The 15,303-nt window shown below is 46.2% G+C and overlaps 1 protein-coding gene across 7 annotated transcripts in view; it reads left to right on the plus strand.

Annotated features, from left to right (window-relative positions):
- Nucleotides 1–15,303, plus strand: part of UIMC1 (ubiquitin interaction motif containing 1) — a 39,548-nt gene that overhangs the window by 7,140 nt on the left and 17,105 nt on the right. For 6 of the 7 annotated variants that reach the window (XM_056502160.1, XM_056502159.1, XM_056502162.1 and 3 more), the window contains exons 3-5: nt 5,384–5,471; nt 10,509–10,633; nt 10,979–12,136. In XM_056502160.1, coding sequence (XP_056358135.1) covers nt 5,384–5,471; nt 10,509–10,633; nt 10,979–12,136 — 1,371 coding nt within the window. The remainder of the gene's footprint in view (nt 1–5,383; nt 5,472–10,508; nt 10,634–10,978; nt 12,137–15,303) is intronic. The other variant, XM_056502161.1, reaches the window with a different exon arrangement.

Genomic DNA, 15,303 nt, shown 5'->3' on the forward strand with positions numbered 1-15,303 from the left:
CTTTGGGAGCTTTCAGAGTACCTGCCTGCACTTATAAAGTTGGCATCAAGTCTCACAAGCTCTTTCTGCCAGATCTATCAGCTCTGGCAGCCCTTGGGGAACATATGACAAGACTCCAGGGTGATGGTGCCATCTATTTCTGCATGGCCTGTCTTCCCTTCGGTGCAGAACATCCCTTTGCCTGAGTGTTCCTGTGTGTGGAGATACTCACAGGGTAATCAGCAGCATGTGTTGATGTTCCAGATCAGATTTTGGCTAGGGTGCAGTGAGAGGTGTGTTTAGGCATTGGCTGGAATACCCAGCCACTGCCCTATCCTGTTTCCATCAGCTGTGACAGTGGACACTCACCTCAGGACCAGGCAAGGTCTGAGGCACATTTTGCTGTGGAGAAGATGGCACTGGAAATGTCACAGCCAGGATGGCAGTGGCCACCTGTCATAGTTAAATCCCATCCAGCAGCTAAGTACCAGGCAGCTGCTTGCTCACTCCCACCCCATGGTGAGGAGGAGAATCGTGGGGAAAAAAGTAAATCTCGTGGGTTGAGATAAGAACAGCTTAATAATTGAAACAAGATAAAATATAATAATACTATTAATAATCCTAATGATAATATCAATAGTAATTGTAATGAAAAGAAGGGAGAGAGGAACTGCTTTTTATCAGGAGCTGTAGTGATAGGACAAGGAGGAATGGGTTCAAACTGAAAGGGGAGAAATTTAGTTTAGGTATATGGAAGAAATTCTTTACTGTGAGGGTTATGAGACACTAGAATAGGATGCCCAGAGAGGATGTGGATGCCTCATCCCTGGCAGTGTCATTGCTAGGCAATGAGCAACCTGGTCTTGTGGGAAGTGTCCAGGACAGGAGGATTGGAATGAGATAATCTAAGGTCCCTTCCAACCCAAACCTTTCCATGTTTCTCTGAGTAAAATCCAAGAGAAACCAGTGCCACAATCCAGTTGTTCACCACGCACTGACTGATGCCCATCCAGTCCCTGAGCAGCAGTCAGTGTCTCCCAGCCAATTCCCCCCTGTTTATACACTGGCCATGAGGTTCTGTGCTATGGAATATCCCTTTGCCCAGCTCCCCCAGCTCCTTGTGCACCTGCTCACTGTCAGAGCACAGGAAACTGAAAAGGCCTTGATTTAGAGTAAGCACTGCTTGGCACCAACTAAACCTTTGGTGTGCCATCAACATTATTCTTGTACTAAATCCAAAACAGCACTGCACCAGCTACTAGGAATAAAAATAACTTAATCCCAGGACTCCAACTCACACCACTGACCAGCCAAGCGAAGCAGAGCCACATGGGAGTGTTGCTGCAGTGCCCTGCTGTCTCCATGGGCTCTGCTGGTGCCAAGGGACCCAGTGCCTCCATCTCCCAGAGGAGAGTGCAACGTGAGTTGGTTCTGGAGAAAGCTTCATGGCTCTGCTGAGCTCACTTGTTGAAAATCAGGTTGATCTGTATCTGGGCTTCTCACAGCCCAGTAAAAGCCCTTTTTCCTACAGAGTCCTCTCTCCCTTCATCAGGAACTGCATATCCTGGCATGAGCCCTGTTGTGTCTTGTTGTTCATCTCCACTTCCAGCAGGTTTGTTCTAATGAGCTGAAAGAGCAAAGCTGAAACAGATTCTGAACTGAAGTCAGAGTCTAATAAAGTAGGGTGTGATATTAATTTCAGCAGCAGCCTTGGCAAGAGCCAAACATGGCAATTCCAACATCTAATTGGCTTTTAAAAATAAATTAGTCTGGTTTTCATCTGCATATTTCCCATGCAGGATGTGTGGTGTTTGGCTGTGTCCTATTGTTAGATGGCCCCAACTGCTGTTGAGCAGTAAAATTACCCAGACCTTTTGACTTTGCAGTCTGCACTGTTAGGGGTGGAGACATTCTGCTGTAGCCTTTTCTTCCCTGAGTCAGTGGAAGCTGATTTCTGTGGTTTATCATGCGGATTCAAGGGAGCAGGATGTGGGATGCTGGCTACTGGCTTCCATTTATGGGCTTTTAGAAATGAGTGGAGCTGTATCTGTTTCTGCTGGCAGAGTCAGCCTTCTCTTAAGTATGTGCAAAAGCATTTTTAAAATGGGAGTTTGATTTCCTGCTGTCTGGTGAAACCAAGCAGGTTACAAAAACAAGAAGAATAGTGGCTGCCTTCCACTAAATGTGTAAGGAACTTTGGAAATCTGTCTATTTCTTGATCTGTGTACAATGCTGACAGTGAAATTGCTCATAAGAGAGCATCATAAATTAAAGTGCAGAGCCTGACACACAGGAAAAGAATTTGGATTCCTTCTGGCCGTTATGCCTTGAATTGACAGCAAAGGAGGAGGGGTGCTTTCCAGGCTGGCACTGAGCAGAGGTGTGCAGTTCCTACCTCACCTCCTCTATAATAATTAGTTTCTCTTGGAAGATGTGTGTTGGAGATGACCTTGTAACTAAGAGTATTGGCTGCAGTTTGGGAATATTTTAATTGATTAAGATTATTTTTGGACTAGTGATCTTATTAGAAAGGCAGTTGGTTGAGTGGCCCCTTGAGTTCCTATTATCCTTGTAGATAGATGAGCATTAAAAGGTTGGGTCAGGAAGAGCAAGCCCTGTTGTCTTCTCTGAATTTTCTTGGCCCCTTCTGTTTCTACCATCCATGCCTGCATTTATGCAGAGCACTCTGGGGCCTGCGGGGCTCTCTCCCAGCAGAGGTACAAACAGCCATAAATCCTAATTAAAAGGTATGTTTTATTTTCTGGGTTTAAAAATAAAGAAGATTTAAGAATTCTTGGAATTGAGATGTGTGTATATATTTTGGCCCATCAGGATTAATTGGATTTGCTTCAGCAGTTCATTGTACCGTGGCTGTTCAGTAGAAAGATGTTTAAATTGCTCAGCAGCATTCTCGAATGTATGAGGTTCATACAACACGTGTCCTTCAATAATTTTGCTCCTGCCACTGGTGTAAATGTTGAGATTCTTCAGGATCAGCACAGGGAAATGAGGCACGTACTTGGCTGTGCCGTGGATCTGATGCCCCATGCCAGGCACTCTGTTCCCCTTGGAAGCCCTGGAGGTGTTTGAGCCCGTGTTGTTCTGTGGTGTGTGTTGTTAGTGTGTGTCTCTGTGCACAGAGCAGGCACTCACAGCCATGGAAAGTTTGGTGTGCTCATAAATCACATCTGTGCCCTGGAAAAGAGCTGCAGATGAGAGTGTCAGGGTTGACCTTCCAGCAAGTGCGGGAGTGATGAGGGGAAGATTGATGCCTAGAGAGAAGAGCTGGGGATTTACAGAGCCTGTTAGGATTAAACTGCCCCTGTTTTAAGCTGGGGTGGGTTTAGCATTGTTAGGCAGGGTTTTGGGGAGGGCAGGAGAGCTGTTGCTGAGCCTCCTCCAGCATATAATCCTGGTGCAATCCCACAGATTGTTCCCCATCCCCTGAGGTGTGAGCAGCTCACGAGGTCAGCATGGGGCTGTTGCTGCAGACCAAGGCAGGGCAGTTTGGGGTGGGGGATTCCACAGCTTATGGAAAACTGTGGCGAGGGGCACCATGCCAGGGCCCTGGAAGAAAGAGGATTTCACCTCCTGAGCAGGAGCTTGGCATCCATCTCCTAAGAAGAGAAATTCTAGATGTGAAGCAGCCTTTTGGAGACTCAGTGGCATATCTTGGAAAGGGGGTACCTAAACTGGTCTGTGTGAGGAAGAGAAGGAATCAGTCACAGAAAAAAACCCTTAGGCACAAGCACGAGTGTGTGTGGACTTGCCAAGCATGATTGCTGCTGTGTTGTGAGGTGATTTTTAAGTCAGTGAAAGTGAGGAATGGTGTAGGTATTAGGATGTGTAAGAGCTGTGATGTATTAAGGTTTCAGGAAACCACCTAGTAGTATGTCTTGCAAAATCTTAGTTGGATAAATAATTTAATTTGGTCTAGATAGCAACATTCCTGGATTGAAATCCTGCTAAAAGACTGTCAGTAAGAGCTGCTGATGAACAAAGGAGAGGCTCATCTGGGGGAGATGTAAAGCTGAGGCCAAGAGGATCAATATTAGGTCTGTGTGTGTTTTAACATCCTCATTAACGATCTGTAAGAGGGAGCAAGTGGTGTATATAGATTAATAAAAACTACAGATAACACTAAAGCCAGAGATGTCTTCAGCAAAACTCAGCATGGAGGTGCAGTCTGAAGGACTTCACGGGTCCAGAAACATGGGCAAAGGACAAAATAAATGGATGGCACTCAAAAATAATCAATGTATCTGTTTGTGTTAAAGTAGCCCAAGCCATGTGCCCCTCCTTGAATCCTCCTCTTGGCACAGGAGGTGGAATGAGGCACAAGCATGTGGCTGATTTGTCTCATGGGCTGCAAAACTCAGTGTAGCTGCAGAGGGAGCACTGCAAAGCCCATCCTGGCCAGGAGTGGGTCTCTGCCTGAAACACTGGATTTGATTCTAATCCTACCTGATTTAGAGAGACAAATTGGAAGGGGTCCAGTGCCAGCCTTGAGTAATGTGTGTGCCCTCGCCTAAGCCGTTAGGACAGCAACTTGCAGAAATTTGTGTCATTTAAGCCTGTGCCCATTTGTGCTGCAGTCTTTATGCTTAAAGCAGCACACATTTAAGTTGTTTGTGGGAGTATTGTTCTTGAGGGTGCCTCAAGACAGCAAGTTTCTGAAGTATTTGAGTTTCAGAAATTAAATACTTGTGGCAATACTGCCCAAAGAAGCTCTGGATGCCCCTCAGTGTTCAAGGCCAGGTTGGATGGTGTTCTGAGCACTCTGGTCTAGTGGAAGGTGTCCTTGCCCATGAAATGAGATTATCTTTAAAGTCTCTTCCAGCTCAAGCCATTCTTTGATTTTATGAATACAATGAGAGAATAGCATGAGAAGAAAATACAGCTGGCCCTCCTGCCTTTGGGGTGCATTGGTGTGGGTCTCCAAAAATGGCTAGGGACTCTGGTTTTGATCACCTGAAATTGCCTGGGCATAGTACTAGAAGCTGCATGGCAGGAAACAGTCCTGGCTTACAGGTGTGTGATGCTCAGTTATAAAAAGGTTCTGTTTTTCTGTTTTGAGTGCTTACAAATATCAATGTTTTAGCAAGGCCAAACAAATTCTCTCTAAAATCATGGGTAGTAGGTGCAGTGCATGGTGGTGACTGGCATGAAGTCTATTGTCTCTCCTACTTCTCTGTTTATGTCAGTCTGTAACTCTTTTTGCTCGTTATGCTTATCACACAGCTTTTAATAGTTACAGAATGTGTTTGGATTACGTTTGAAATTCAAATTTCACACAAATAGACGCTTGTTCTTGAACCAGTGTTTGTGTCTGAGTAGTTGGGGGAGGGGGCTGGTAGTATTTCTTACATATTGCATTCACTCACCATGTTCTTTTCTATTGCAGCAGGAGTCAAAGGAAGAGAGTGGATTGCAAAAGAAGAGAACAAAGCAGCTGGATCGAACCAAGTTTGCTGCTAAAAGAAAAATTGCACGTAGGTCTTGATTGTGGGGCTGGGGAAGTTGTCGGGTGCTGAGCAGCTTCTGCTGTTTATGTTAGAGATTATTTCTCTTGCAGAAAGGCTGTGGCATGGCTGGGGATGCACAAAAGACCCTTCACAGGGCTAAATTTTGCACTTCCAAGATAAGTGTGTGAGGGTGTTGGTACCTCTCTGGATTCAAAACTGTCTGAGGTTCAAAACTGTGATCTGAAAGTGCCGTCAGTCACAAACTGCTTTCCTGTCCAGGCCCCTCTGCTCCTGTCTGTCCCTGAAACATCACAATGATCTGACCCGACAGCTGCTGCTCAGGAAGGATCTGAGTCGCAGCTGACAGTTCTCTGAAATCATCAGCTCACAGTGTGGGGGCAGCCAGAGCACCAGCAATGCTGGGCATCATAAGGAAGGGTGTTAAGAACCAGGGATTAGTTGATGTAATTTTGCTGTTATATAAAGTGTTGGCGCACCCTTGTCACAGCACTGTGTGCAGTTCTGGCCTCTGCATAGCAAGGGCACAGTGGTAAATCCAGAGAAAGGCAGCCCAAGCTGTGAAGGAGTGGGGACAGCTGCCTGGTGAAGAGAGGCTGGAAAGCTTGGGGCTGCTTTGTTAGGAGAGAACAGTGGGATCAAAGTTCCCATCAGGAAGGCAATACCTCAGCTGAGCACAGAGCTGTTGTTTACCATCTCCTGGGATGTATCAGTGGAAATAGCAAGAAATAGATGGGTTTAAAATGGGTGAAGGACAGTAATACTTCACACAGCATGGGATGAACTCCTGGAAGTTTGTGTCACAGAAGATTGTGGAGAGGTCAGTATCAGCTGCTTTAATAAGGGATTAAATGCATTCATGAACAATAAGTCTATGAACAAATGCTAAAAGCTGGGATGTTCCTGCTCATATTCTGATGTACAGGCAGAAGGGCCCACTGAGCATAGCTAGGTCCCTGTACAGCCCCACAGCTCCCTGTGCTCCCTGTACAGCCCCACATGTTACAGCAGCCAGGCCCCAGAGGGTCCCCACTCATGTTCCTGTGCTCTGTGAGGCAGTGGTCCATCCAGCACATAAAATTCAGGATGTTTTAAAATGGGAAAGATGTTGCCTCCTGCAAAACCCAAAGCAATCACTGAACAAAATGGAGCACGCCAGTGCTCTGCAAGCAGCAGCAGTTGGGCTTGTCAGTCCTCACAGGGTTTGTGTGAATTAAATTGTTTTTAATAGAGGCCTAAGGCCATAGCACAGAACAGCCCAGCTCTTTGTGGGAGCTGCAGCCCACTGTGCATGTCTGTGTTGAACAAGTAAGATAGCAAAGTCAGAGATGGGGAAAGAGTTCTTTTTCTTATCCTTCTTTTTCTCCCAAAGGAAACAGAGCACCAAATTAAAGCTGAAACCCCCCCTTTGGAGATGTCACTGAAATGTGACCAAGCATATGGTGCTAAGAGCAGGGATCTGCAGAAGTTGGATGTCCTCGTTGCATCATTGAATGTGTAGGGTTTCAGGAGCTGGTGCTGTGCAAAAGGTGTTCAGTGTGCTCCAGAAAATCCACAGGAGATGGGGCTGGCTCTCCAGACAACAGAGGAATTCTGCTGTGTTTCTAGAAGTTGAAATTATTGATAATAGTTTTTCTTTTCCTGGGGCAAAAGCTGCCTTATTTTGTTGCTTAGTGTGCTTATCTGAGTTTGGGGGTGTCTGGCACTGCACAGTCAGAGAGCAGGGGCTTACTTGAGCACGTGTGATGATGGGGCTGTTCTCATTTGTGGGAAGCTATAATTAGACTTTCAGTGTTTGCTTTTAGGCAAATTAAGATTTGAAGTAGTAATTATTTTTCCCAGTGTCTTTAAATAAATTCTTTGAATTGTGAGGCAAATTGGTCTTTTGTAAAGATTGGGTGCTTCTGGGTAGAGCAAGTTCTTTCTCCCCAAAACTGGAAAATTTCGGATATTGGCAGGCACTCGTTATGAAGCATATCCTCCCTTTTTTGCTTTGTTGTGGTTTTATTAATTTTAACCTAAAGCCATAACTAAAATACATCTGTGACATTTCATCCTGACAGGATAAATGGAAATACAAAACCTAAAGAAGTCTCTCTCTCTTTTTCTGGAAGAAGTCAATGCTTTAAAGCACATTTGAATGTTTTTACTGTAATTGCGTTTTGCATATGTAAAAATACTGAGATCCCGAATTTCTGTTATTTTTGAGTAAATCTCCTATTAGTAAGTGTTATAACTACAACTAGTGGGGTTTTGCATCTAATTCACTTTGCAAATGTCAAAATGGAACATAAATCGCTTTGCAAATTGCCGTATTAGCATTTAAAAAGGCTCTGAAATGGTTTAATTTGTTTAGGGCTGCCGTATCTTAAAAACAGTTTCTCTCTGACCCCTCCTTCCCATCTGCGGGTCTCTTGGATGCCGTGGTCCCCAGAGAGGCGCTGGGATTTCCTGCTGCGTTGGGATGGACATGTGAGGAGAGGATTTTGGAGTGTGAGATGCAGAGTTCCCAGTGCTGGTGCTTCCCCCGGGAATGGGCTCCTCCAAGGCAGGCGAGTGATGAGTGCGAGCTGAGCATCGCTCCAGATGGAGAGGGGTCGTTTCTCCAGGGATCTGTGCAGTCCCTGCCATACATTCTGAGCCCTCTCCCCAGCTCTGTTTGCACACAGTGGTCGGGGGCTAACACAGCGCTCTGGGTTTCTAATCATCATAAATCATGACAGCTGCAATCAGCATCAAGTTTAATAAAACACACGGTGCTAAGAAGTGATCAGTCCTGGAGCATGAAATACCACTTAAAGCAGATCAGGTCTGCTGGAAGGCACGAGCAGAGCTGCTCTTTGCTCTCCCCATAGTAATGCCAGGTGGATTTAAACTCGAGTTTTCCCCATCTCCAGAGCACCTACTCAACTGGAACGTGCACTAAGTGCATCTTGTTTGTCACTGGTTTCTTTGCCAGAGGCAGCATTTGTCTGGCACATTCCCTGTCCCCAGAGGGGAAATTGCTGTGCCAGGGAGGGAGAAGAAAACAAAATGTACAGCAGTAGCTCGCCAAAAAATGTTTCTTTTTATTAAGCTTCATGGATGTTGATAGCCTGAACTGGCAAACACTCAGGCCCCTGTTGAAGCACGTGGAAAGTCGTGTGTTGCAGGGTGCTGATCATGTGCACCAGTTTTCCTGCACATGTCTGTGTTTGCTGGTTGCTGTGATGGTTTGGGCAGGAAAATAAATCAGCACACACTTTCTTAATGCTTGGAAGTTATTTGGTATTATGGAGAAAGAAAAGACTGTGTGTAGCACTAAGTGCTGGATGACACGGTGGTGATTGGTCAAAGGTCGGACTCAATCTCAGAGGTGTTTTCCAACCTAATTGACTCTGTGATATTCTGTTTAATGCTGCTGTACTTGGGGCTGGGAGCTTTCTCCATACGCTGGACTGTGCTTTCCATTAAAGGATGTTTTTTTTTTTTTTTTTTTTTTGCCCTGGTCCCTCCTGGCTGTAACATCATAGAGTGACTTTGTCCAAGGACAAAAGATCCCCACGAGCCCTAAGAGCGCTGCAGTCTGCTTTCCCTTCAACCTCTTTCTTAATTTTCAAAGGAATTACCCCCCACCCCCACCCCGCCCCAAACCAACAACCTGAAGCTAAGTGCTGTTTTAATAGGACACATAAAGGAATCTGATGGTAATCAGTCCAAAAATGCTTCAGATCCTGCTTGGGTGGGGGGAGCACGAGGCTGCCATCATCCAGGAGCTGGGGGAAGGGCAGAGCAAAGCTGTGCTCTGTGGATGCTCCTGGTTGCAGCAGTGCTGTCATGGACAGGCTGCAGTCCTGAGCACGGCTGCACTGCTGTGTTCGTGTGGCAGCTGGCAGGGAGAGGATGGGGTAGAAAATGGGAGCCTGCAACTTGTGAAAGCATCTTTATCCAGGGAAATGCCTGTGTCTGGAGCTGGCTGCAGTGAAGGCATGTTTTGTGCTTGGGCAGCCTCCCTGTTCAAATGGCACGTCTTAGAGATGTTGTAGCCCGTCGGAGAGCGCGAGCCTTTGGTTCATGCATGAGATGGTGCGTGCAGGATTCTGCCTGGAGGAGGGAGCGGGTTCTGAAGGAAATCTGTCAATTTGTTTCGAGTGAGAAGATGTATTTTTCAGCTCCTGAGAGTGCTGTTGAGTTGTTTTTCAAGCTGCACTCCATTCTGCAGGCATTGTATATTTTAAGCAGAATGAATGTGTTGGATTGAATCTAAGTAAATAAGTGTTTTCCAAAGTAACTAACTGCTTTGTTTCTACATAGCCAGTCTAGACTTTTGGTTTGATTGGAGCGAGGAATATTTTAGGAATAAATTTTCTGCTGAAATAGCAGTTACAAGTGTAGGAAACCTGTTTCCCATGCATGACTGACTTAGTGATGCAGTGGAGTGGTGATGTGAGCAGAAAGGGGATGTATGCATGGGAAATATCCTCTATAATACCACCAAGCAAGTAACATTATCCTCCACAGAGCTTTCCAACTGCAGCTCAGGGTGAACAATATGTAGCTGTTTTTCTCTTGGATAGGTCTCCTGTGGTATTGCAGGTATCTGTGTCAGAAGATGGTGAGGTGTGCTACTCAGCTAGTAAAAAAAGTGTCTTAAAAATGTTTTGTTTATCCTACCTTGCTGCTGAGCCTATCCAATACAAAATGAGCACACTTTAGAAATCTGTCCTTTTCCTCTCTCCTTGAACATGCATTCTGCAGCTGCAGTTTGTGTTGTTTGATGGCAAATGAAATGTCATGTTGCAGTTAATACACTCGGGGAATGGGAGCTCAGATTGCTGTAGAAACCCGAGGTGAAGTTCCTGACCTGAGTTACCTTTCTCATTTAGTGTTGCCTGCTCCAGTTTTGGTGACACCTTTTCAGGACAGCTGAGGTTTAGATGATTTTCTCTGCATTCCTCCTGGGGAGGTGGGACTCTCACCCCTTTCTCCCTATATGCTGGATATTCACTGGGTGTTTACATACACCTGCAGCTGTGACTTGACATTATCCTGTTTCTTCTGCTGTAGAGATGACTGAAGAGGAACAATTTGCACTGGCCCTGCAAATGAGTGAGCAAGAGGCTAGAGAAGTGAACTATCAGGAAGAGGAAGAGGAGGAGCTCTTGAGGAAGGCCATTGCTGAGAGCCTTAGTGTAAGTGCACTTCTGTGAAGAGGCTCACTAGGGTTCTTTAGCAACATTGCTGTCTGTGCTTGTTTTACCATGCTGCACAAAATAAAGTCTTACTGTGGGGTGTAGATATTCCCAGCACAACCTGGAATGACAGCAGCTGCAGAGTGGTTGCTTTGTACTGTTCCTAGTGAGAGGGACATGAAGTCTAACCCCAGCTGTCCCTATTTTGGGGTACAGAGTTCTGATTTGGGATAGGGGGATCTGCAGTCTGTGTGATGGCTACCAGCATGCTGTGGGAGCCCTTGGTTGTGCTGTGCTGTGCTGATAGAGAATGTGTCTGTAGGAGATCAACCTTTTGTTTTTCAGAGTTGTCAGCCCTCAGACTCATTGTCTGCAACTCCTCAGCTGTCAGTGGAAGAACTGGATTCACAGGGCCAGAGCCAGCCTGCTGAGAACGAAGGCTCTGAGGTCCTGGGAGGCCTGGCATGCTGCCCTGACACCCCTCCCTCTGACTGCAGCTCCCACTCACAGAGCTCCAGAGCTGATGGGAATGGACAGATGGATGTCGCCCGGAGCCCCTTGGTAGTGTTGAGGAGGTTAAGCCAGAAAATCGTTGAAAACTCACTAGTATCCAGCATAATCATGTCTCCGGGGAAGGGCCAGCCTGTGACAAGGTCAAGTGAAAAGTCTTCCTCACCAGCAAAAAGTGATTCGAGTAACATGTTACCCAGCACTCTCGGAGAGGACTTCATGTCTTTGAGTCCCACCTTTGGCAAGGTGGCTTCCGGAGGCTCCTGGCGACTGACACCTCGGAGACTGTTCAACAGCCCCTCCAGCTCTTCTGAGGCAGCAGGCCACGAACCAAAAGAGCAACTCCTGCCCAGCACTGGTGATTCTGTTGGAGAAGCTGGTGCTGGGAGCTCAGCCGCACTCTGGAAGAGCAGGAGCACAGAACAGTGTGACAGCCCCAGGAGGAGTGGTGGAGGAGCAGGTACCAAACACAGCTCACAGCCTGGGCACACTGCCAAGGTCTGTGCTTCCACAGAGCAAGCAGAGCAGAATGAGGGGTCTGGCAGTACCCTGGATCTTTGCATGCCGACTGCGGTGGAGGAGAAGCACAAACAGGAGGAGGCAAGAAACACAGTGCACTATTATTGGGGCATCCCCTTCTGCCCCAAAGGGGTGGACCCCAACCAGTACACCAAAGTCATCTTGTGTCAGCTGGAGGTTTACCAGAAGAGCCTGAAGCAGGCTCAGAGGCAGCTATTGCATAAGAAAGAGTTTGGTAACCCGGTTGTGCCCAGTTCTTCCTTGAGCCAAAATGAGCTTGGGAAAGGAGAAGAGATAAGCAGGGAGAATGGGGTAGCTGATGGTACAGAAGATGGAGACACAGAGGGGCAGGAGTCTGAAAACATCACCTGGCTCCACCCTTCAAAGAGGAAGGAGGCAGAGAGTCCAGGGCACAGCATGGAAGAAGAGAAGAACTCCACTTCTGATGATGAACCGACTACCAGCTACTGCCAGGTAAGAGCTTCACCACTGAGCAGAAGTTGAGCAGCCATGCCCTTCTGTCCATTTTATGGTTCAGTCCCTTCTGCAAAGCAGGCAGTGCTATTTAATGCCCCTCTTAAATTTAGGGACTTCCTCCCCCAGCCTCACAGGTTACTGTGAAGGGAGAGAAATGTACAGGCTGACACCCAGCTCACACAAGATAGGGGCCATTGAGCAGTCTGGCAGTCATCGTTAGTGCTCCAGAGACCAGCACATCCAGCTGATCCTTCTCAGAAGGGTGCAGCCTGGCAGTATGTCAAGATAGAGGGCACAGAGGTGATGCTGACCAGCACCAGCTCTGGTAAACCAGTTTATAAACCTGTGGCTATGTGGGGAGCTCTGGGTTTCCCTTTGCAGACAGAGATGTGGGTTTGTCCTTGCAGCACAGCCTTTCTTTCCTGTTTGCCCCTCCATGCCTGTCTGCCTCTATCAGCGCTTCACCTTTGGAAGTGCTCTTTTCCCTCGTGGCTGGGAGAGTCTCTGTGTGGTCACAGGCATCTTCTGCCTGCCCTGGTGATCTGTCACCATGGTGGTGCTCCCTGTCCTTGTCCTGTTGTTGGGCACCTTCTCTCAGGCTCGGGTGTGCTAGACACTAGGTGTCAGCCTCTGTCTCTGTCAGGGCTCTCCTGCTGGAGCGGAAGGCAGCTTTCTGTCACTGCTAAGTTTAAACAGATTGCTAGTCAGATGAAGTATTTATTACTGCTGTATTTTAGGTTTGTGTCAGCCTTTTCCAACCCTCATTTTTCATAATGACTTCACTCCCGGATCATTGTATAACTTTATCTTCTCTATGACTGAAGCCTTGGCTCTGTTGTTCCTGTTTTCAAGTATATTTGATCATTTACCCTGGTGTTAGAAAGATACTTAACTTGTTTTGTGATATTTATATTCTGTCTTGTAATATTGAACACTTAGGAAAAACGTCATGTCTGCATTTTCTGGTTACAGAAAAAGAGCAGAGCAGCCTGTGCTGAAATGTGACTTTTCATGACAGTGCTTTGGCTTGGGTTTAGCAGATGGAGATTTAAACAAGCCTTAGAGGTGATCTGCAGAGGAAAGGAACTGACTTGTGCCCTTTTTCATTTCCTTAGGATAGATACAAAAGTCCTGAGAGGTTCTTAAAGCAAACTGCACTTTTTTTTTCCAGTAGCTTTTCCTCTGGAAATGAAGGTGTCATTATACTGGAAGATTGGGGTGACTGAAGGTCTGTGGATGTGTACTCTAAAGCCCTTGGGAAGCTACAGCAGCTGGGAAGGGCATGAACTTTTAATCAGTACTGAAAATTGTGTGGTATTTTTTAAAATACTATCTGTTTAATGCTAATATCTAATTAATTCTTGAGGAGAAAAGAGGTTTTAGTGCTGCTGAGTGGTAACTTGTAACCCTCTCCTCTTGACCATGGGAGCTGTCTCAGAGCCATAACTGAGAGATGTAGCCTTTCTGATATTTTTAAGGTGAAAAAATAAGGGAGGGGGAGCAGACTTTACAGTTTCAAACCTAGCCCAAAATTTGCCAGTCTTCTATTTACACGAGAGAAAATAATTTCTAAATGCCTTTTCATCTGCTTTATCACACCCAGCATGAGAGGTAGCTCCTTTCTCTCGCCTCTCTGTGCAGTCGCACACTGAGGCCAGAGCAGGTGATTTACTTGCAAAATCGATATGTTTGATGTTTGCTTGTGCCTTGTCTCCATTTTTTTCCCTCTATCAAATACAATTCCACTGGCAGTGACAAAGGAGGGGCCCAGGGCTGTCGTGTCTCCACCTTGCTGCATCTCTTGGAGATCCTTTGCTGCCTGTGCTGCCCTGGGGCTCCCCCAGTGCCACCAGGGCTGGTGGGAATCTTAGGTTGTGCTGAGTGTAGGACTCAAAACTGCCCTTGAAAAAGGACATGGCTTCATGCCATGTGTGAAATGAAGGTGCAAATGATGTGCTTGAGGGAGGCTGCCTGTACTCCTGCCCTGAAACCCTCACCTGGAATGGGCACAGACCTTCCACCCTGGCAGCAGTCGAGTGCTGTCACTGCCTCCTGCAGCCAGGGGATATTTGCACAGAGCAAATCCTGGCTGTCGGGAGATCTCACAGCCTATGAACCTGCACTAACAAACTTCAGTGCTAATAGAATCAATTTCTTCAGAGCCTTTCAAATAAGGTTAGGGGACTCTTGGTCTTTAAAAGATTCAGAGGGAAAAGACCCAATTCTGGAGATTTGGAGTCTGGTGACCTGAATTAATGCCATATTTTATAACAGATGTACAAGGAAAAACAGAAACATGGATGAGTGTTCATGACTAGGGCAGAGGCATTGTTAAGAAATATACAATTCAGGACAAAGACAAATGAAAATAAAAGAGGAGGTGTGGTATTTTATGTTAATGATGAGCTAGGCTGCAAAGAAGTAAAAAAAGCAATGATAAAACAGGATATTTGGGGGCTGGAGTCATGTTAGGGAAATTTGACAGGAGGGGCCTTGATTTGGAGCTTGCTGGGGAAGTATATCCAGAAGTGGAGCTGATCGAAGTTGAAACCTTTGGTGGAAATCAAGCTTATAATGTTTGATAGACTCAGGGAAGGGGGAGGAAAACTCCTTGGGTTTCTTTGAGACCTAGCATGAGAAATTGTAGGCCTGACCGCAAGGACTGCTAATAAACCGTTGTAATTCCACCTGATTAGAGGATGGCAAGTGTAACGTGTACACTGCAGAAGAAGAAAGGGATCTGGGTAATGACTGGCATGTTAGCTTGACCTCAGCAGTGCATAAGGCTTTTGAACAAATTTTAAAGGAAAGAATAAATGGAGTCATAGAACTAAATGAAAAATGGGGTAAAATGCACACAGATTTTCCAGCTTTAGATTGTGCAGGTTAATCTGTTCCCTTCCTTTGATGGGACAGCTGATTTTCCCAGGCAAGAAAAATGCAACAGATTTTATCTCTAGGAAATTTCAAAGAAGTGCTTCTCATGGTCAAGCATCAGCTGTACCAGTTGATTCTGGCTCAGGAAAATAAGTTTTAAAGAGGAGTAGGTGAGGGCTGCTAGGGTACCTGGGGGAATGCAGGGGACACTGAAATCCTTGGCTTGTTTCAAGCTCAGCACAGGTAGAGGTGGAGAAAAGCTATGGATGCTGCCTACAAATACATTG

Source organism: Oenanthe melanoleuca, chromosome 13, assembly GCF_029582105.1.
Source record: "Oenanthe melanoleuca isolate GR-GAL-2019-014 chromosome 13, OMel1.0, whole genome shotgun sequence".
NCBI lineage: Eukaryota > Metazoa > Chordata > Aves > Passeriformes > Muscicapidae > Oenanthe > Oenanthe melanoleuca.